Raw genomic sequence first — 24,155 nt, 5'->3', positions numbered from 1 at the left:
CATTATGCGCTTACAGGTTAATGTGCATAATTCTGCCAAAAGATTCTATACAAAGATCTGAATGAAATCACAATGAAGTAGACGGTTTCTTTTCTTTGTTTTTACTTTGACAGAGAAATATCTCTGTTCGCCACAAAAACAAAGTTCAGTGAGCGCACATCAAGATTTTAATTTGTACCAAATACCAAAAGAAAGATACTTGGAACGTTTTAGGAGAAAATATTGATGGAAACATTTGAAAGGGCCATCAAATCTATGCTCAGTGTGTCTTGAAGTGGGTTTTGTTTGAGATGTTAGAAAATGATACAATCGTCTGTTGATTTGTCAAAGTTTCGGCCACTTTTTTCCAGTATTGAAAATCAGAATCAGGGTGTTTTGTTTTGCCTTACTTGCACTGCGTACAACACCCCCAAACTGTCCCTCCTCCGTCCCCCGTCCCCTCCACGCTCGTTTATTGCACCTCAGAAACAAGTGGAGTGTGCAGGGAGCCAACGATTTCTATTATTGTAGGTATGTGTGTGTACTCGCGGGTGTGCTGGGCTGGGCTGGCTTGGAGCAAAACATCTTGTGAGACATAGTGTTAGTAAAGGAGGGATCACATAACCTCATTCACTTATTTGGAAGTTAAAATGTCCGTTACATTTTGCTGCTCCACTTCGGGGTACACCTGTGAACCAGAGCACCTAGCTGGACCCGCAAATACTTTAAGGAGGTGACGGACAAACGTAAATAAGTGGTTTAGATCAGCGAGTTAAACTGGGGACTGAACTTTCCTTTAAGAGGAAACATGGGGACGGAACGATAGGGAGGATGAGATAAGGAAGCAAACGGGCAATATCATTTCTCATGCTGCGTTCACACCGGTCGCGTTGATCTTTTGACGCACTGCAAAAAAGCGTCCAACGCGCCGCCGGTCGTGTTCACACCGGTCGCCGCAAAATCTCGTAGCGCCGGAGAGGGGGCGTGGTTTATCGTCCTGGAAGCCTCGATCTGGCCGCCATTGTTTTCCGCCGTCAACCATGACAGGAATAAGGACAATTGCTGCTTTGTACGTGTTGTGGAAGTCCCTCAAACATCGGAATGCCAAACGCCGTCATGTCTGGTTCATAATATTGTTCAGAGGAGCTCCGTGGATTGTATCGAGCTGTATTCACTGTGTCTAGCAAGCCACCGGTCGCTGTTTACTACAGCTGTAGGAACACAAAATAAACTGATTTGGCTGTGATTCAACGGCAATAAACCGACAAAAAGGGACTCCGAAATAACTACGTAATGATACCGATTTGTAGGTTACTGGTCTTCTCAATGGAGCTCTGATGGATCGGTGCTAGGCTATGCTAACATCGTAGCAGCTCCACCAGCACTCAATAACGTCACGTAGACGTAAATACGGCAGCGTCTATTTATTGTTTGTACCGTATGGTTTACACACACATGCATACACATAGTTTGGTCCGGTCTCTGTTGATATGAGGTATCGTAGCGCTCTGGGTGAACACAGACGGCGACAGGATTTATTTCCTGATTCAACAACGGCAGGAAGCCAGTGACGACAGGGGGAGCAACTCAACGCTGATAGGCTATCGCGCCACAGCGTCACGCGATTATGTCGCTGAAGTTGAAAAATTTCAACTCGCGCGTTGGCGATTTTGCGGCGTCCAACGCGTCCACCGCGTCCACCGCACTGCAATAACGCGTCCAACGCGCCGCGGGATCGCAAAATCGAGGCGCGCCAGTCTCATCGCGTCTGTGCATAGACTTTGTATGTAATCTCGACGCGCGTCAAAAAATCAACGCGACCGGTGTGAACGCAGCATTACAGGGAAGGATCTACCAGCATGTACCGAAAAACAAGACTCATAACGTCCATATTAATACATTGATGTTATCAAGTGGCTATTTGGGTTTCCTTTAAAAAATAAAGCTTATACTTAACGTGTTCTTAGTTTAAGTACTTGAATACGAAGGAGGGGAAACAATGAACGCAGCATAACAGGTACACCTGAATCGTAAACGCCAGATCACCACCGAAATCCACACCAGTATTGTTCAAGCGCTGTCGTCTGCCAAATGTCCTCCAAATCCATCTGACATCTTGCTAACAGACAGACAGGCTGACTGAGCGTAACTGAACAGACTGGTTATACCCCCTTCCCGACTTCGCTGGCTGGCAGAGGCGACCGGCAGGCGCAGATTTTCACTACCGAGCTTGGGAAAGGGGGATGTGTTGCATTAGACAAATTATTCACAAGCTTTTAGACTCAATACGTCACATCGGCATATTCCTACTATTTTTAGGCCTTTTGTTGGAACGTGCTCTCTCCCACACAAGCATATGCACAAACACTACTCCTCGTCCTGCTCTTCCCTTTGCCGACACACACACACACACACACACACACACACACACACACACACACACACACACACACACACACACACACACACACACACACACACACACACACACACACACACACACACACACACACACACACACACACACACAGTGTCAGTGATCAACCATCTCCATATGTGCATCATCCATCTAATTGTCCCCTCCCCTTGAATGTTGACTGACCCAGATATTTTGTGGAGGTAGAACAATAGAGACAGCTCGAGTGGGCTGCTTTTGTGATGAAAGAATGCTTCTCCCGTGCAGATGTTACCGTTTACAACCATCTCGCACAGACGTGGGACGACTGGATGGAGGAATACGCTCCGGTCTGGCCATGGGAATGCAAGGTGGAGGAAGCAAGGAGATGGGTGGGACACCCACGTGAGCATCCTGTTTACAGGGGTGGGCCACAGAGAGGCAGGATCTCTCACCCTCCAGTAGGGGGAAGGAAAAGATCAGAGACAGTTGCTTTATTCCAAATGCATGAACCACAGGCCACCTACGACAGCAATATTTTGAGCAGCGATGATGTTAGTCATGGCGGTCATCCCATAATCTATGGGGGATGCTTGAAATTTTAAAATAATAGACAGGCCCTGCAAGGTGGGTGTGTTCATGTGCACGAGTCATAGTCTATTTCTAGACCTACTGTACGTAGGAGCATACTACGGTGTGTGTGTGTGTGTGTGTGTTGGTTACTGGAGATAGCGTCCTTCCTTTCCCCCCCAAGCACAGGAACAGAGTGTTTCCCCTACACACTAGGCTCCAATACCCGTGTGTGCGCTCGTCTACTCTACTGCTCATACACACACAAATACATATACACAAGCTGATGTCACTCCCAGACCGACCCAACAACTGAATCAATGTTTCTAAAGGTTTAAATCTTTCTAAATCTATAAAAAGAAAAGGTTTGCTCACATCAGTTCACGTGTTTTGAGGAAGTGTGTGTCACCACAACCACGAGAGGTCCTTGAGCATGCAGCTATAACTGGCCACCCAATACATTATGCAGTTTGTTGCTGCAGAATGCGAGAACAGCCCTGGACAGACACAGAGGCGCACACTCACTCACTCACGAGTCGCGTGATCCTCCTGATGATGACCTCAGAGCAAGAGTTAGCCCGCAAAGGATAATTATATTTTAAATTCAAGCTACCGTCAGCTTTGCTTCCTACTGATAAACTATTTCATTTTTTCCATTGAGATTGTGGGGAACTTCCACACTGATGAAATGGTACATCCCATATGAGAATATATCTTACGTAGCACCTCCCTGCAGGAATGGGGAACTGGCACTTTGCATTTTCAGTTCAATTCAGGACGTTAAGCCTGTGAAACACAAATTATAGATCCAAAAAGCAGATGTGTAACAGCTGCTACTAGCAAGACATGGCGTCTCTGAATATTGATACCGTCGGTGTGCATCCATGTAGCGCGTGTAATCTTTGCAAAGTGACTCACATTGACACAAACGAAACCACTCCCGGTTGCTTAACGTCAGTATTTGTTCCTGAGCGAATGTTTTTCAGGCTACAAAGTTGCCGCCCAGATGCCCTGCTGCCCCCGTTATCCATCACTGTTCGTGATCAGCACCCAAGGCCGACCTCTCTCCATCAGTCTCCCAATTTAACAGATCAACGCTTCTTTCTTCTGGCTCTTCTCTGTAATAACAAGGACACATCCCTGGTTATTCATCCTGCCCCTGCTAAATGCAACCTGACATCAGCACACCTCCACTACAGAGCCGGGCATGCCGCACCGTAGGGCATCGATGACCCACATAAGTCACAGCGGAGCATGAGCGTGCGTAGACACACACACACACACACACACACACACACACACACACACACACACACACACACACACACACACACACACACACACACACACACACACACACACACACACACACACACACACACTCTATAGGCAGCAACAGATGTGATGTACATCATGACAAGACTCTAGGACTCATAAAAGCGTCTGAGCGTACATCGGGCTCTTATATCTCCGGCATCAGCTTTTATCTGCCTTTTTTGAAATGTATGTCAACCGCAGCATCTCATTAAAGATCTCGCTATTAGGAAGCGTCGATAAAAACTTGATACGAGGCACTCTATCAAACAAACATCATCATAATCTGTGGGCGTGTTGGAGACATTGACTCGTAAAGAGAAAACTATGGTTGAGGGGAGAGTTGGTGACGAAGGGATATAGAAATAGATGTAAGACAGAGCGGTGCCAGCTGTTACTCAGAGACACAAATAGCTGCACTGTCCTTCTGTTGCAAAACACACACACACACACACACACACACACAATGCATCTACTTAAAGGTGTCTATTCGCAAGCGAGGGAAGGATGTGCTTCCCACATCTGATGATCGCTGCCCTCCTTTATACTCCGTCTCTCCTCCCTCTCTTTGTCGTTCTCTGTGGATGACTCGAGGTGATTACTCAGATTTAAAGTGACAGGGTGCGCTGAGCCGACTGTCCGCTCGAGCAGCGGTTGACGAGGCTCGCTGGGAGGTGGCGAAGGCCGTCACGAGGTGCCGGGCTGCTCCACGCACTCGCCGAAGCGCTCCGCATCGTTCTGCACATTACACTTTTTTCACTCTCTGCACTTTGCACAATGATGCACATGTTGAACTGTGAATGTGAGGCGTCGAAAAAAGAAGAAGAAGAAGAAGGAAAAAAAACCCCATCCAGCTGAGATCTACAGGAAGGCCCCACATTGACACAGTTTCTGGAAGGATCCTTAATAACGCCTCATTTCCACTGCACGATTCGGCTCAATTTGATTTTTAGTTTTTTGTTTAAAGCAGATACTACCCCATCAATGTAAGCGGAATTCTTCGCTGATCGTCAGAGCAACGCAGAGCGAAACTGACAGTGCATTCAGGATCCTCACTGGATCCTTTCATCAGCAATCAAACAGAGGATTGTGTGCACTTTGACCCCCACATGGTTTTACGGTCAGAAAAAAAGTTATTAAAAATGGTTGGCTGTTAGCTATTTAAAAAATGGCATGTTTGTGCAGGATGTCCCGTGTGTTGTTATACCTCTGCCCTCTAGCATCGGCTCAGCTCGCTTGCAGCCTCGACCGAGGTGGTACTAAAAATAAGTACCAGGTACTATACACAACTTTAGCAAACAGAAACCCAATAAGGAACGATTCCAAGCAAGTCGAGCCAGGCCGTAGCATGCAGGTGCTTCTTAATTCTACAAAACTAAATTCTACAAACAAAAGGTTTCCCAGGTGTTGGCACACAAACGGGTCCATGGAGGTAGAAGAGGCTGCCTCTCCCTCGGAGACTGAGGAGGTCTTGATGCATTAAACGTGTCAAGCTGTCCTTTGTGTAAAAGTGATAAGAAGATGAGGTGCGCGTTTGCATGGGAAATAGCTGGGATGTTCATGCATTATCGCTGCGTGACACTGCATAGCCTACACGTGCCTGTGTGTCCTTACTTTGGGTTTAGAATGGTGGATTTGCCAGGTGGAGCATTTTCCTGATTTTGCATTATATTTGAGCGGTGGGACTTTAAGAAGTCAATGAAGCATAATGTCGCTCTGTCGGTTTGGTCCACTGGTCCACCACTTTGGTCCAGACTGAAACATTAAATGTTGTACATTTATGAATCCTACTACGTATTGTAGTGTCACAATGACATTTGTTGTTTTGCCTAAAATGTCTCAACAACTACTGGTAGAGACATTCATGTTCCCCTCAGGATGAATCACACAGACTTTGGTGATCTCCTGACTTTTCCTGCAGCACCATCATCACGTCAATATTACAATTTACAAATACCTGCAAAACAAAATGACATTCCCACCAGCCGCAGTTGTACTTTGTGTTTAATGCTAATTATCAAATCTTCACATGCCACAAAGCCTGTGGTCTTGTTATAATAGCATCTATTGTTCTAGTTTTGTCCAGAGGTGCTTTATTGATGAACATAAATGTGATTATAATCTGAAGCATCAATAAAAAACTTCACTGTTCGGAAGCTATTTCTAAACTTGGAGTGATACTCACGTTTCTAATTTGCCATTTGGCTTCATTCAAACAAACTGCTGCTGAGTGTACAACACCTCCAGCATATCAACGCAGAGTCAAGTCAAAAGTGCAGTCGACAGAGAAATCATGATAAACAACTGTAAACTCTGCAGTGTTTGGACAGCGCCGCGAGCAGTTGATTACTAAGACGCGTATTTATTCAATCATCCATGTTGCTGCTCGATTTCATCATCTCTTTAATTAACACAACAATTACACACGATTAAATTGTTATGCATCTCAGATGGGTTGAGCTACATTTGTGAATGCGTGGAATAAAAAAAAATAAAAAAGGCATTCGGTACAGAATTTAACATCTGCAATGTACTAAAATAATATCTATTGATAATTCAGGATACGGTGACAATGCTGCCGTGTGTGTGTGTGTATATGTGTGTGTGCATTATCTCTTTTGAGTGCTGAGAAGTGCTTCCGATCCCTCCGCTTTGTGCTCCTGTCTATTGTCAGACAATCTTCAGCTTAAACAGCTCAGTGGAGGTGATGTTTCTCCTTCCTCCCTTTCAACCTCGTGGCTGCACTACTCTGAGCTGGTGATGTTAGCATTGAGGGAAAATAAGTGGCCACGGTGAACAGGTAACCATGAGACGTCCCTGCATCCCCAGAGAGAGGTTGGGGAGGGTAATCAATGGTTTAATGGATGCCCTCAGAATTCTGATGCCCCTTCTCTCTAAAGCATGTCTGTAAGTAACCCAATTCGTGTTTAGCAATCAATTTGTTGCCTTTGTTACATGTTTTTGCCTGTTTCTCACATTTGTTATGTCTTTCCTGTTTTAAGAAGAAGTGCTTTTATTGTGAAGGCGGCGCTCGTAAAAACGGAAGTAGAACTGTGCGCGCGAAGAGAGAGTAAAGTATGGTGAATATGACGGTTGTAAACGTATAGAAACGGTTAAGATAATAGTATCCCCCCCCCCCCGAAGAGGCACAAGGTTGGTTCATGTTTTAATAACTGTAATAACTAATAACTATGTGCGTTTTTAAGTAGCGTAAGTAACTAGCGTAAGTAACTAGCGTAAGTAACTAGCGTGAGTAACGGCGCTATGTGTGTAGGCTACAGTAATGCTAACAAGAAGGAAATGCTAACACATATTTGTTGCTTTGTACAGAGCTCTTACGTTGTTTGTGGGATTTAGAAATAAATTGAAAAATTATCAGTCAAGTGCCAGAGGGATATGCTACAGTGTCACCAGGAAGGACACACACACACACACACACACACACACACACACACACACACACACACACACACACACACACACACACACACACACACACACACACACACACACACACACACACACACACACACACACACACACACACACACACACCCTTTTCTCTCAGTCCAGTGAAACACATCCTGAATCCAACCTGAAGGAGGATTTGTAGTGTGCTCTGCAATGCTCAATTATCTATTTGTTTTTCTTTACTCAAAGTTGACCCACTTGCACACACAGCTGCTCTGCCGCATTGTAAATTTATATCATGACTTCATGGACAGTAGAGGACACTTCATATCCGGTTCTGTTAACCTGATGCACATCTGTGTTTATGGGCAGAAGCAGAAAGGTATGCAAACGATGTGTACACATGCAATCATAACTCATGTGGCTGACAGTTGGAATTAGGAACCGCGATGAGAAAAAGGCTCCGTGGGAGTTTGATATATCACGTCGCGCAGTCATTTTAACAAATTACTGATGTGCCCTTAAGTGAAAGAAATAAGCATGTTTCTCATTAGCCGCACAGTCCTTCACACCACCCGCTGCACTGTGAACGTGCTTCATCGTGTCATTCAATCAATATCCACTAAAAATGGATCCAGACGCAGCGGACAGGGGGAGGGAGAGAAGCGTTCGGATCGCCGGTGTTTGCATCAGTGCTTGAAAAAAAAACTAAAGCTCTTCCCCAGTGGTTCCCTCTGTGTCAGTGGACGGGTTAGATGCTGACGTACATAGACGTGTGCTCCCTGTGCTCTCCCCCTCTCCCCTGCTCCACTCCTGCTGCTGTTATGTAATGGTGTGAGTTACGAAACCTTACATTGGAAAATACGAGCCCACTGATTAGCTAGCTCAGAGCGCGCACGCACGCACGCACGCACACACACACAGCTCTGGGGTTTTTCTCCCCCTTGTTTGTGTGTGAGCGAATGCAAATGTTGTCACCGTAGTGGACAAAAGTGCCCGTGTGTTTGCTCATGCATACAGTGTATGTGTATGTGTGTACGCACTACAATTGATTGAATACACGGTGTAAATCAGAGCATTACTGTGAGGCTGTGGAAGTGCGCAGAGCTCTAAAATAAATGATTTAGTGTGTTTGCGGGTGAGCGAGTGTATGAAATACATAAATAAAAGTACAGTGAAAAAAATAACATGGGTTCGTAGTCACGTGTTGCGTTACACAAGCGTGAATACCGGGAGCTATGCGGGTGTAGAACGTGCTATGGCAAGAGAGAGGGGGGGGGGGGACAAGAAAGAGAAAACATGATGAGGCAAAGCAGAGACGGCTGAGATGGAGGAAGGAGAAAACATACATATAGATTAATACACGGCTGAACAGACAGAAAATGAGTAACAGGCATATCCTGTCACCAGGCAGAAAGAACGAGCTGTAGAGCGAGGTGAGCTGATCTTACTCAGCTGTACATTTCGGTTTTAAGACCACGACAAAACAAAAACAGACAGAATACTCTGACCGGGACACTACGTCCTTTTGTGCTGACGAAATAAAAAAATCATCTAATTGTATCAGCATGCATGAGCAGATATTAAAGGATACAGTTTATTAAAACCTTTTAAGAACAGTTTTAGTATTAATTAATTTTACTGTTTGCCGTTGTTTCTCTTCCGAATAAATGTAGCTATTATTAAAATTCTCACTACATCAACTGTAAAACGTATTCACCTTAGCTACCTCTATATATAGTTGTCCGAGTGGCGGAGTCCGCTATTCCCGCACCCTATCAAGTGGCGTGCACACACGCAAGGGATTCACAGGTAAGGACTCACGCACATACTGGACGAAATTCAAAATAGGCCGAATTTGATCAACCTACCAGCCACAGTGGCGGGTAAACAAAGGAGTAATACTGCGACTGGACAAGCACTTTCTAAAGTGTCCGCCCAGTGGAATACTGTTGTTACTTACTAGCCCGTGCGGCTGCTCGACAAAAATGTAATTTCAAAACGGAAACTCTGGGACTCGTATCGTTTAGATTTCTCAGCATTACCACCAATAACCACAGGTGTCGCCAAACCAACCAGAAGTGAAGTCTTCAAACTGAACTGAGAGGATTAGAACTCGATTAGAACCTGAATGCTCATCAGTCTGCTTGTGTTTCAGCGACTCAGTCCCATGTCACATACTAAAACATTTTGGGGACATTTTGAGGTATGATACCGGAGCTTATAGAAATGATGGCCAGAACTACCAAAATAAGATTAAAATTGTAATATGCCGGCAGAATCCAATACCTCGCATCACACAGTGCCAGGCTAATACGAGCGATGATAACGTGTATTGTTTTTTTAAGGTTAACAACTCAGAAAACCCTTTGATGTCTCCCTCACTCCCAGCGAGCGTCTTAATATTATGCCGGCAAAAAGGTCAGATGTATTCTCCGTCAAAACCTTCCAAGTGTTTCTGCAGCGCTGTTCCGTGTAGATCGAGTTGTAGCGATCAAATTGTTTGTCAGTGCGGAAGAGGACGGCTTCCTCCATGTTGGGAAATAATGAATTACCAGCGGAGTCATGAATGCGTGAGAAACAAACGGGAGGCTGAGCCTGCACACACAAAATAAAGCGAGCCTGCACACGTGTGAACTGAGTTACTGCTGTGTGATAGTAAACTGGCAGGACAGCCAGCGTGCCCGGTTATGTAATGCCTTTCTGTCTTGCTTGCGCTTGCGCTTGCGCGCACACACACACACACACACACACACACACACACACACACACACACACACACACACACACACACACACACACACACACACACACACACACACACACACACACACACACACACACACACACACACACACACACACACACACACACACACACTTTATGACCTGAAAGGTTTTATATGTGCGTGCATATTTTAGTGTTTCAGAGGGCAAGGAGGGTCTCAGCTGAACTGACATTTCTCGTTTTTCCTACTCATCTCCCTCCATTACCCATTCCTTAAGTGTATAACGTCAGGCCTTCATATCTCCAGCTGTCATCCGCTCTCCCACTCTTCATTCATATTAGTGACCTACTCACTGCTTCCTCTCTGCCCAACCCCCCTGGCCCGACCTACAGCCCCTCCACATGCCAGCGCCACCCCCCCCCCCCCCCCCCGCGGTGAGTCCCCGGCCCCAGCCTGTGCCATCGCCGCTCAAGGATACGCTGTTGCCACGGGTCACTGCGGTACAGTCACAGGGTGGCACACACACACTCATGAACGATGCAGCGCTCGCCGCCCGTCCCACGGCTCCCTCGCTAACACATGAGGACACATAATCAGGCCGGATCGCACGCCGACACAAGAAGAGGGCGGGCAGCGTGTCGTGAGGACGCAATTAAAGCAGATCCCAGAAGCCAATAAACAATGCAAGACAACACTGTGAGAGATTCTCTGCCCGGAGGAGCCTTTAAACAAAGTATGAACTGGGGCATGAGCTCCATTGTACTGAGCATGACTCACACTCTCTCTCATACGATTGTCACGACTCCCGTTTGGTGCGCCAACAATGAAATCAATCAATAGATTTGTGGATTAGCAGCAGATTAATGACACTTATTGTTTAAGTCATGTATTAAAGGGGTAGTGCAGCGAGTTTGTGTGTTATGTAAGGAAGAGCGGTTTAAATTGATGCAGCAGAGGCCGAGATATCTCAACTCTTGGTTCCTCCTGTGGATCAAGTTCCTAATTGCTGCCTCTTACACTACCCATAATGCAACTTGATAGTGGTAGACTTCCCCTGCCTGGTCCATTTCCATGTTTTTCAAATTCGATACCCCCAGTTTGTAAAGATTCAAAGGTTTTATTTGCCACATGTGCAGTTGGGCTGGGCAATGTATCGATATCATATGGATATCGTGATATAGCGTAAGAGTTGTTGTTTCCTGGCTTTAAAGGCTGCATTACAGTCAAGTGATGTAATGTTCTGAACTCACCAAACTGCTCTAGCTGTTTTATTATTTACCTTAAGCCACTTGTGTATTTGTATAGCCAAAAATCACAAAGTTGCCTCAATCTGCAGACATGTAAGATACCATCTGTCCCAGGACCATCGCACCGGAAAAACGTAAGTCATTACATCCACATTACTGATGACTTAGCAAAAATCTCAATGTGTATTTGTTTTGTACACAAATAGTCAACCCTACAACACCGTTAGAGGTATTTGGTGAAAGAAATATTCATGATATTAGATTTTTTCCATACTGCCCAGTCATAATGTGCTGTGAAACACAGCGTGGTGTACGCTTGAGGCTGCCCTAAAAGAGTTTCTTTCATAAACCTGTAGACTAGAAGCCAACATAACCCTGATGACTATTTTACCAGAAACACTGCAGAACTGTTGCCACAATGACCACGCCTTCGCGTTGCAAGGAAAATTGGTTTAACATTTCCTAAAACATGGAACAGTTCCAGCCTCTAAAATGGGAGGATTTGCTTCTTTTACCAGCCAGTCAAAAGAAGCAGCTTGAATACATCACCTTGGGTCTGAGGGAAACGGTGATTGGCATATTTTGAACTGTTTCCCGTTGTTTGATATGTACCCAAGTGGTGCGAGAAGATTGTCAAACACACGTTATCTCATAATTCAGGGCAGCAGTTGCTCGTCAGCGGCGTCACTGTATCACTTCAGCCTCCGCATTGTCACTCAGCACTCGCTAATGGCCCGTATACAGCAGCCTGTCCCCGCAGCACTCCACATACAGCCTTGATGAAGTGCGGCGCCTCGTATGGGGGAGCTTAAAGGGAGCGAGAAAGAGAGGGGGGGGGGGGGGGGGGGGAGAGCGAGGTATTGTCGTCTTAAGCGCCCGCACAATAACTCCTTTCCAGACACGGGGGTTTAGGCTTACCCACCTCGCATCCAACCCCCCTGGGAAGTGCATCAGGGGAGGGTGAAATGCGAGTGCCGGGAATGAAAGGAGAGTAGCGACAGAGGAGCAGGCTGACAACACCTCCCTCTGATACCGAGGCTAAAGAGGGGAGATGAGAGCGGTAATTGGTGAGCCAGGGAAAGTTCGATGTCGCGCTAAAGGTTAGAGCTGGATGTGGGGAGGCATAGGCACGGACACTCGGTCGTGTGTGTGTGTTTATGTGTACGTCAGTGATTAATTAGCTCGCAGGGATTCCCGCCTGTTTGTCGTCCCGGGTTTCCCTGTTCATTTGTACCACTGCATTAATAATGCCCGTCACTGACGCAAACGAAGCTGGGACACTTCACATTCAGACGTCGCTCTCCTCTTCTTTTTCAGTCTTTTTTTAACAAAACCATAGTCGCTGTGATCAATGTTACCTTTCACTACAAGTGCCTTCTTCTCAATACCGGCGTCATAGGTTATATTTCAGTAAATATGACCGATCACTAAAGCAGTACAGCTACTGGGGGGGGACAATGAACGTCCGCCTTTACAAAATCCAAACAATCCACAGCTGAACACGATGTGTCCCGACCGCAGCGTCAACATTTGAATTACTTATGTCACCATGCAGAAGCAGCAGGATAACATGTCTAAAGGTCAAAGGTGACAACAACGTGACGTTACGTGTTGAATCTGATCACTCTCTTTCCCGTGCCGTCCTGTGTGTGTGTGTGTGTGTGTGTGAAACCATCTGCTATTGTTACACATTAACTTCCAACAACGTGCATCGAGTTATTAACATGGTAACACACAGCCCACCATGCAAGCATACACGTACGAGTTACGAAAGACGGCTTGTCGACTTTTGCTAGCGAGCAGAAGTGACTTCATGCACCGCGCAGCACCGAGCATGTGACACCAATCAACGAGGAGACAGACTCTTGAGTCGAGGAAGGCAGATTTAAGTAGGCGGCGGCAACGTTTTCATCGATTCGGTACAAGAATAGCAGACAGGGTGAATACCAGGTGCACTGTACTATAATATCATCGGGAGTGTGTGTGTGTGTGTGTGTGCGCGCGTGTGTGTGTGTGAGATTGGTGGGAGGACGAATCTGCCGGGCAGTACAAAAACTGCAGCCCGCTTGAGGCTCCTGTCTGAACCTGTTTTGCTCACAAACACGGATGTGAAAGTGAAGTATTTGTGCCATTTGCTATCACAAGCACACCGGAGGAAGCCGACTCACTTTTTAAACCGTTATCTGGTAAAAGAAATGACTTTAATCGTCTGGCCCAGCCGAACTCCATCTCTCTACACAACAGCTCTGTAACAATGCTCGCTGTTGGTTGCCGTTTGCCAACACATGTGCGAGTACAAATATATGAGCAGTGTGTGTGTGTGTGTGTTCGGGGACAATGGCTTAATTTGTATCGCTGATTGGAATTATTAGCCGCTAATCCACAATGAAAGGCAGTCAAACCACTTCAAGTGTTCCCTGAGGGTAGACCAAACAGGGCCAGACACATAAGCACACTGTTGTTATAGTTTGTCCTTGACCTCTAATGACATTCATTATCAGAGGCTATGAAGGACTCGCAGCTCAGCTTAAATCTGGAAGCGAGCCGCTGGGATGCTGCCGGCATCACAGTTGTTCTGGGAGACTTTTTTATTATTAAAAAGCTGCCATGTTCGTGGCATCCCTTTGATGGCGAAACAGAAGGAGAGTAACGAGCTGACTCATGCAAGGGACGAGCACAGGCAATAATAAAAAGGTAAACACCGACTGTAGCCGTTTCTGGTCCGGCTATTGCTCCATGCCTTCAAGTATTAAAAACAAAATGCATGTGATGGGCAGCAGTTGCCTCGGGGCGCTCCAGAAGGAAGTTGTCCACGAAGACAGCGGCTCCGGAGACCCCGGATCTGTGGTTAAAGCTACAACCAGCCAACTTCAGAGCAGGGAGAAAGGAGAGAGGGAGATACAGAGAGGGAGAGACAGAGAGAGAGGCTTACACACACACACAAGCAGAGTGTGGGGGGGGGGGACCCCTCTCTCCAGATGATGCACAGGGACAGGACGAATGAATGAATGAGATTGCGATGTTGTTGCACATTCCCCACGGCCCCACGTGCTCACTTTTCTCTTTCCCTCCTCTCCCCTTCTAGCCTTTCCTTTTGTTTTGTTTTGTTTAAAATTTAACAAGGTCTGGAACAGTGGAGGGCTGAAGCGGGGCATCCGGGGTGTTTTGGCTCAGCTTCATGTCACATGCAGGGGCCATGTGAACACAGTGGCACAGAGAGGGGGGGGGGGGGGAGAGAAACAGAAAAAAAGAACTAAAGAAGGGAAGTCTTTAACCAGAGGGAAGCAGTGAGAGCTAGAAAAGAACTGGGTGGTAGCCGAGAGTGAGTTAATAAAACGACTATTTATGAGAAAGACACCAAAAACGAAACAGGAAGTAGACAGACCGGCTGAAAGAACGTGCACGTGCCAGAGAAGACTTAAAAAAAAAAAAGCGAGGAAGGAGGACATGGGGAGGGAAAGGGAGGAGGGACTCTCGGGTGCAGCAGGTGACAGCTCCACTTTGTCTTCAAACTGCACCGCTAACAGCAGGAGACGAGCGCTTTGCCATGTTAATGATTGAGGCAGCGACGCCCCGGAGATCTCTCGTCTGGGCTGAGAACTGGACTTTCAGTTTTTACAGCTCGTCAGCATTTACTGACCTACTTATGATGCATTAGGTACATCTGTTTAATGTAATGCAATCCCAAAAATAAAACAGTAATAAATCCTATGTTTATGAAGCTGATAATGTTTTGTTTTTGAGACATTTGTGCTACTTTTAAAAGGATATTAGAAATACCTCTCTATACCACACAAGTGCTACACTTATTTTGCGGAGGTTTCACTAAATATTCCAGAGACATACTGTACTTTGTTAAAATATGATACATTGTTAATAAACTAATAGTACACAACAGTATAACTAGCTCCAATTTGAGCAGCAACAATAAAATCTGCTTACAAATAATCACATCTGTCTTTTTTGTTTCTGCCGTCCTTTATTTTTTCCGCTAGATACTTTACATCTTCAATAGCTGATTTGTTTTTGGGCCACTTCTTTCCATTTACACATCCAGTACCTCCAGAGCAACATCAGCATTCATTTGAAGTCGTGTTTCTGGACACCTGATGAATTGAAGTCCAATATTTAACCCTTTAAGCTCCGTTTTTGTTTCCCGGGTGAAATATGTGTCTCGTTAGCGGCGAGTCGTTTATCTTATCGCTCTGCTTTTGGGTGCTGAGCCGGTGGCGTACAGTACAGTGGGTTTTTGGGAGCATATCTGCTTAACGCCAAATGGGGCCGAAAGCGGTGAGAGCGAATCCAAATGGTAAAAGCTGCGGGCCGGACAACCACAACAAAGAGTGCAAAAAAAGGCAGCATGCTCAAAAAACAAGACAGGTGCGCAACTATTCACAATTTTCAGGGTGATTTCAGTGCGGGTGCTACCCAGAGCATTACAGTCAGTCCCACGGGACATGTCTTACAACACACTTTGAATGTACGGCTTCAATGACGCGGTTAGCTGTTTAAGATCGTTGAGCAACGTCAGGCGCATCCTTGAAAGTTGGAACAAGAGCGTTTTCCAGGAGATAAAAGACTCGTCCCTGGACTCAGGCTCCACAGATGCACCTATTGAACTCAGTGTAAGGTGATGCTGAACAATGTACTGCGGATTTACCTCCAGGAGCATAGTAGGGTACCTGTGCATTAACCGTGGTGTTGTGCAGTACATAGCAAATCATCATCTGTGCGGTTGTGGCAGCGTCCATCAGTGTGCTTTCAAACCCTCTCGCTCTCTAAAAAACAACAACTACAAAACAATGAGTCTCTTGCCAATGAGGAAGTTTCATTCTTGTGCTTCAGCATTTTAGACGAGAGACAAACATTAAACTAGGTCATTCCATGTCATCAACTCTGACCCCTTTCTATTGGAGCAGAGTCCACAGAAGCAGGCTCCGCTCCACCCAAACACACCTTATCTAGCCGTGTCCAGATGACACAAACAAAGATTGTGGGGACAGTTTGGTCACGCTCTGCATTCCTTCCGCACAGTGACATTTGCTAAACACTGCATCTACTCAGCCGTTTGTTTTCTGCAGTGCAGGAAGCTTCTTCTGTAAAAAAACTAAACTAAATCTCCAATAAAAACAGCTGCCTTCGAACCTTAACAACACCCTTTAGCAATGCTTACTCAATGTGTGTGTCGAGGAATACAAACTTCTGATAAATTAGAATTTTAAAACTTAATGCAAAAATAACCTCTCTGGAGCCTCTGGCTTTGTAAAACAAATTAGTGGGAGCGCCGCTGGAGCGCTGGTATTTAAAAGCCTCCCATCCAGGCATTGACACAGTTCTGTCCTGGACACGAGTGGGCTGTGTCTTCCCGAATCAGAATTCTTTTTTTTGGGGCCTCTTTAATGCTGAGAGTTGCAGATGTTGTCTGGTATTAAAGTGGGCTGCTGCTGATCAAAGCCGCGGAGAGCAAGCCAGACCGCTGACCCCCCCCCCCCCCCCCCCCCCCTACACCCCCAACTCCCCCCCCCTCACAACTTGCCGGCAGGCAGACAGGAGTGACATATCAGCATGACATTGTTCAGCCTAGATTTAGCGGCTAACCACAAAGCAATGAGAATTTCAATTCCCTCCTTTTCTTGTTTTACTTAGACATGCAGAAATAATGACCTGCGCTGTTAGTTTTTGCCTTTTACTTCTTTTTTTTTTTTTAAGAAACAATTATGATTCTCAGAGAGAAAAGCAATATAAGCGGGGAGAGGGTAGAGATGAAGAGATATGGGAGGATAAATGGAAACTGTCAGACGGTGTGAGGGAGGAGGAGGAGATGCGAGGGGAGGGGGATCGATCATGAGAGAAATTGAGAGAGCGGGAGGAGGATGTCAGCCAAGAAGGCAATCTATATTAGACAGAAAACAGTTCCCCCGGCTGTAACCACTACGAGCAGACACCGCCGTCCTCTTCCCTCACTAGACGCACACGTGCGAATCCTCGTCTCCACGAGTGGGTCCCACGTGAAGAGACGGGAGATACATAAATCTCTGCTTGGATGTTACGCATACAGTAGTGAACACAATGAAACCTCAGCGCACACGGACACATGCGTACTGGATGTGAGCTCTGGAACGTGTGAAATCTGATTACACAATTACATCATGACTCAGCAATTGGCCATTTAGAAAGAGCATTAGCAGTCAGGCGGACGACATGGATGTGAGAAAAGTTCTCCCTGTAGTGTTTGCACACCGGTTGTGCTGTAAACACAACCGGTGACCGATCACGAGACACGCGCAGCGAAACAACGACTAAATGTGCGCAGACCGTCCTCTTCGCAGAGATGCGAGGGCGGGAGCGGTTCTGGCGCGCTGACTGCGCAAAGAAGGCAGCGACGGCCCAGACGAGACGGAGAGAGCGCTTCCTCTGCCCAATAGCTGCTCACAGACCGCTGGAGAAAGTTGAGAGCTTCATTAAGCCGTTAAACCCCGTAGAGTCCTTTAAGTCATCGCGTCACCGGAGAGGCCTCGAGGTAAGAGAGGAGAGTTACAGTCCTGAGAGGACATTCCTCAAAGCTTTTAGAGTAGCTCAACTATTCATTATCTTCTTAAACCGGTAGGATCGTCTGTGTACCTGGAATGAAGACATCCTGTCAGCAGGACTCAAGCTGCTGCCATTACTCATGTGGAGATTTTTATTTTATTTCATTGCTTCTAATATTGATTGAAACTTTTATTCGACAAACTATTTAGAGCCACAAATGTATCCCAGACATAATGTGTACGTACTGCAATTTCATATTTCTATGATGTCATTTGACATTGCTGACATTGCTTTGATATATTTGTTATTGAGCCTCATGTTTGGACAAACACGATAAAGTAGAGTTACCGTCTTGCTGTTGTCTGCCTCTGTCCACTCGTTAAATTTGTGCTTTTTTGTGTGAAATTGTCCCATTAGCGCATGGATGTTTTTTGAGTTTTGGAGCCAAAAATTTATTTCGTGAGGTCACAGCGACCTTTGACCTCGAATCAGTTCACGCTCGAGTCCAGGTGGACTGAAAGAAATCTGCTCCAGCAGTTCGTGAGACATAGCGTTCACGAGAATGGGACGGACGAACATCCCGGAAACATAATTCCTCCGACCACGCCTGTCGCTGGCGTTGAGGCGTAACAACTAAGCAAACAGTGAAAACGCAAGAACACCATTTTTTCTCACCATGAACTCACTGTTTTGGTTCTTAAAAGGATAATCTGTCATTTAAAGATGCTGTAGATTCAAGCAGGCGATGACAGAAATACAGAATCTGTGCAATGTCAGCCTGAGAGCTGAAGCTGTAGGCCCTGAAGTAATGAGACGGCGTTATTATTTTAATAACAGTGAGACAATAGGCATGAAATCGCAATTTGTTTTGAGCATTATTGCAGAGAACACTTTATATTAAAAGCAGGCTATAAAAAATAACACTGTTATTTTGAGAGACTGAACTCATCGTGATTTGTGAAACTACAACTCCAACCAAAGTATTACCGCAAATGTGCAAAGCCATTAAAACGTGTGCGCGCAGGGACATTCCGCCTCTTTTGTTTTGTACAGAGCGGAGCCATTATCTGCTACATCCCATTAGATAGCTCTGCTTTTATTAGTTCTGCATGAACTATTCTTCCTGCCAAGTTCACCTTGCTGGCAGACACAGACAACAACACGGGAATTAACCCGAAAATTGGGTGCCGCATGTTGAAGCCGTTGTCGACCCAGACTTTTGTTTCGCAGAGGCTTGAGCCTCTGTAAACCCGAGCGGAGCTGAAAAAGGAATTAATACCTCGACAGTTCCCAGGCCGGCTACACGCCAGCGGTCAGTCACGTCGCTCATAAAGCAGGACGAAACTTTTAAAAAAGGGCATTCATTTCAACTTTAATAGGGGGAGTAGAAAGCTCACAGGAGAAGCAGAAACTGAAGTGCAGGGGTGAGAGTGTGTTTGCAAAGCTGAGCAGGCTAATGAATCTAAATAATTAAATGTGCTGCTTTGCTTTAGGACTCCGGGTCCTCTGCCTCTTGGGAACCCCGTGTGCCACTGTGAGTTAGGGTTCAGTCTGTCATTTCCTTTTCATGCAAGTCTACACACACACACACACACACTACTAGCTCTGGGTAAGGGAACGGAGCCATCCCAGCAGGGGGCAACTTCATTACATGAGGGCTGAGGATCTCCTGTCCGCAGAGCAGACACCCAATCACTGAGCGACGCTGACCTGCGCCCGACACTTTTACCCAAAGGGTAAATCAAGGCTCAATGTAATGTTAGAAAAATAATCTGTCAAAGCAAGGGGGGGGGGGGGCTCTCAGCAACAGAATGTATTGATTATAAGAGTCTTTTTTACTCGTTCTCAAACTCTAATAAAGCTGGCTCAGCATTACAAGAGGCTCCTGTGTGGAAAGCCCTGAAAGGATCAGTCGTCAGGCTGCCAAAGAGGACAGCGGCCCTTTGATCTAGGCAGCGTTTTGTACATGTGTGTGTGTGTGGGGGGGGGGGGGGGGGTTTGTGTGTCTAGCAGGGCAAAGTGAGTGCTCTCGTCTGGCCACTGCGGAGTCCATACACAATCAAAACCATGACCTTTCAAAGTCAAATCGGCCTCTGCATTGTCTAAAAAGGATCTGGCACAATGCACCACGGCTACTCTTCGACTTAACGGCCTCCCCAATCACGCTGAGTGCCTCAGCCTTATTAAAAGATACGGTACCGCTTACTGGCTGCTCATGCACTCAAGGTTATATATATATATATACATATACATACACACACACACACACACACACACACACACACATACACACACACACATATATATATATACACACATATATACACACATATACACACACATACGAATGCAAAGAACTTCAATTGAGCAACTGATAAAATGCATAATAAGGAATTCGATACTGGACTTCCTGTATCAAAGGCCACTTTGCATGCACAAAGGCACGCAGACAAAAAGGCCCTCAGTGTGACTGAGGTCTACAGTTGTGGCAGCTGCGCCCGAGAGTCAGCCAGCAAGTCAGCTGAGACCGGCCCTATCTGAACCATTCAAAGTCAGCGCAACATGTGTCGGCGCGGAATCCCCTCATACCCCCCCCCACCACCACCACAACCACACACTTCCTCCTCAGCAGACGTGCCTGACATTCTAGACGAGCCAGCGTACATTCCTCGCATGCCTCCATCGTGTAAAGGAAAAGGGCAGAGGAGCAGCACTGCTGTCACAGAGGCAGCTCTGCTTTCTCTCTACAGTGCATGCAACTGTGTGTGCGTGTGTGTGTGTGTGTGTGTGTGTGTGTGTGTGTGTGTGTGTGAATGAAACAAAGTGCTCCTCAGTCCCTCTCTGTGCGACTGAATGCCAATTAGGCCTTTTGTGTCAGACTGTGGCTTGAGTGTTGTGTAGTGTTATTGGCTGTGGTGGTGGTGGTGGTGGTGGTGGGGGGGGGCTGGAGAGAGAGCTCAGGTGACCGCAGTTAAGCCGTCTCACATGGGATGTGGAGGCGTCGCCCTCGGAGGGGCATCGGGGCCTACTTCTGACCGCCGGTTGAACTCAGCTGACTGACTGCACAGACTAGTGCAGCATTCGCGTTTCTTTCCCCTCCTCAATGCACATCCGTCCACATGCGCCCCAGCGTGCCATGCTGACACGCGGCCTGCCATTACACGCCATCTGAATGAAAGCATCGCACCTCAAGCGAGGCAAGCGCTCGAGAGCACAATAGGTCATGAGGCGACACGCGACTGCGAGCGGGAGCGACCTCTGCCTCCACAGCCTCTCGGGACAGGAAGCCGGGGAGCGTCGGCGCCTCTCTTTCCCCGTACTTCAGACCCCAGCAAAACAGTTTCTCCTCAACTGTCCTCACCAGACACCCCCCCCCACCACCCTCCCCATTTCACTTCCCTCGCCGGCGGCAGCAGCGGTGAAGAAAGGGGCTTCCTGAGCTTCGGAGGAGCACGTTAACCCAACTTGGCAGGCAGTTTAGTGTGACAGCAGCCGCGCTGGATGCCAATGGGACAGGCCCTGTGCCGCATCTCAATGACCAGAATTCACTTGGTACACAGAGAGGGTTTATGGTCCTCCCAGCCATACCGCTTCCCACCCCTGCTCTCCATCCAACCACAAAGGCATTCAGCCTTTTCATCGCCATGATAATGGGGCAAAAGCCGGAAAAGGGGCCCCCATGTCTGAGCACCGTAAGTTGCGGCGATGGCTTTGTGGCGGATGTCATGCGTGTCTAATGGGAGGACAGTGTGCTGGCCTGACAAGGACAGAAGAAACTATCTGGAAAAAAAAGAAAGAATAAAACACAACCGGACCTGAAAATCTAAAAAGGAAGTCCGAGGCAAGGTGGATCTGTCAAAGCAGCAGCATTCGGACCGTGACCTCACACTGACCCATCCACTCCACCACACAACCTGAACGTGGTAAATCATCACTGGGAGCCACACTTATGGCGAACAGACTTTTGATAATAACCCACTAAATTGCTGCAGCGGTGAGCAGCAAAAGGCCTCGTGCTGCACTCGCCTGGCCTGACAGCACCCTCTTCACACCCTCCTGTGAAAATGACATTCGGTCTCAGCAACGGACAAACAAAAATAAGAAAGAAAGAAAGAAAAGAAACTGTTGCTTTGCTCTATTAGTGCAACGTCACAAAGCACACCTGCACGGTTTGTTTTTGTGACACAGGTCGCCAACCTGTTACAAACGCGCAGGAGCTGCGGTCCAACACCACGTGATGTGCAAAAAGAGAAGGGCCTCAACAAGCCCCCAGAGTGTAGCAGGAAACCTGCTCGTGAGAGAATTGTTGAATTAGAATTTTAACACCTGAACGCATCATTTCACTTACCCGCATAGAAGCGTAACAAAGAGCCAATTTCCGTGTTAAGCCCTTCCTCTTGTACTCTCCACGGGTCCTTAAATCCAAGCTTAAAGAGAAAGTCATTCTGGATCTGCAGCGGCCTCTCGTCGGGGCTAAGCCTCCTGGCTGTCTCGCCGTGCATCTGAACGTACAGCGTGGGGCGGGAATCTCCATCGTGGCCTGCTGTCGGCCCCGACCGTGGGGGGTCTTGGCCATCAGGTGTGTTACCTGTAGAACAGGCTGCCGACAGTGAGCCGGCGCTGCTGCTGGGTGGCAGGCTGCCCAGACTGTGCGGGCTCAGTCTGCTCTCCGGTCTCATGTTGGTCGTCGCGTTGTTCAAACGGCCGACGTTGCACTGCTTGTAGTTGGCGGCGGTGACAGCGCCGACCCCGTTGGCGTGATGCTGCGAGATGGGGTCCATGCTGGACGCGGGACAGTCGAGGTCCAGCTCGTCCGAGGAGCTGCCGTACATGTCGTGGCCCTCCGTGGCGCTGTCAAACGAGGGGCTGAGGATGGACGCCTCGGTGCCCAGGACCATGTCGTCGCTGAGGGAGTCCCTGTGCTCGCTGAGCCGGGCCCCGGAGCTCAGGTCGTCAAACGCGCTGCTCTCCACGTCCGAGCCAGAGTTTAATCCGTAGCTGTCCAGACAGTTCCTGTGCTCCGAGTCGTCGTCGTTGGGGGTGTCCATGTTCGAGTTCAAATCGGACAGCGAGCAGGCTATGTTGTCTTGCGACTCCGATTCCGGGGTGAAAAGTTTCCCATCGTCCTGTTGCGTTTGCCTCTCGTCTGCGTTCTCCATGAGCAGCAGTCTCAACCTGTCACTCGGATGGCCCCTTAATTCAGCGGATTCCAGGGGGGTCAGGTGGCTGCATTCTACACTCGAGTCTTCGTTCACCTTGCGCGGGTTATCAGTGTACTCGTACTTCACATTGCAGTTGCCATTTTGGTCAGTCTTGGGGTTATCTTTACAAAAAATGCGCACGACAGAGCTCGACTTACCGCAGAGTTTACTCAGCCGGAGCGCCACCTCGCCGGCCGTGGTGTCCATAGTGCAAAGGACCGGCCTGGGATACGAGGGCGTCAGTCTCTCGTGGACGTGTACGGAGCCCCGGTGGAGGTCCGCTCTCACCCACTCGCGATCCGCGGGCTGCAGCTGCATGTTCTGTCGGTGCTTCAGCAGAGTCTTCCTGTCCAGACTCCGGGTGTGCAAAGACGCAGAGGACAGGGCCGAGTTCATCTTGGCGCCGCAGGCGGCGGTGACAGCTGAGGCGGCGGCGGTGGTGGCTGCAGCTGCGGCGGAGAGGTTCCTCTTCAAGCGCCTCCGTCTCAACAGGAGGGAGCTGGAGTTGCTGGACGAGCCCCGGCCATTAGACGCCGCGGTTCGGTTTGACGCACTAGAAGAGGCGGACTGGGGGAGGCTGTTCCCGTTCTTCGCCTCTACGCGGGAGGGTGCCGAATGTCCACCGCCATCATCCGCCGGAGTCCCCCGGGCGACAGACAGTCCGCTGGGCTTCTTCATTAACTTGGTCGCGCGTCCATCCGACGCGCCGTCCTCAGCGACAGCCTGCACGCTTTCCATCTCTGCCAATGAAAAGTCCCCCGCTCGAAACAAATAACGGT

General features: G+C 47.7%; 1 protein-coding gene across 1 annotated transcript in view; it reads right to left on the bottom strand.

The window, feature by feature from the left end:
- phlpp1 (PH domain and leucine rich repeat protein phosphatase 1) overlaps positions 1-24,155 on the bottom strand; it is a 42,254-nt gene extending 18,099 nt beyond the window's left edge. The window contains exon 1 of the mRNA XM_079284798.1: positions 22,524-24,155. Coding sequence (XP_079140924.1) covers positions 22,524-24,114 — 1,591 coding nt within the window. The 5' untranslated portion in view covers positions 24,115-24,155. The remainder of the gene's footprint in view (positions 1-22,523) is intronic.

Source organism: Melanostigma gelatinosum (assembly GCF_949748355.1).
Source record: "Melanostigma gelatinosum genome assembly, chromosome: 15".
NCBI lineage: Eukaryota > Metazoa > Chordata > Actinopteri > Perciformes > Zoarcidae > Melanostigma > Melanostigma gelatinosum.
Note: the sequence above shows the minus strand (reverse complement) of the source record. Positions and strands in the feature narration are given on the sequence as shown.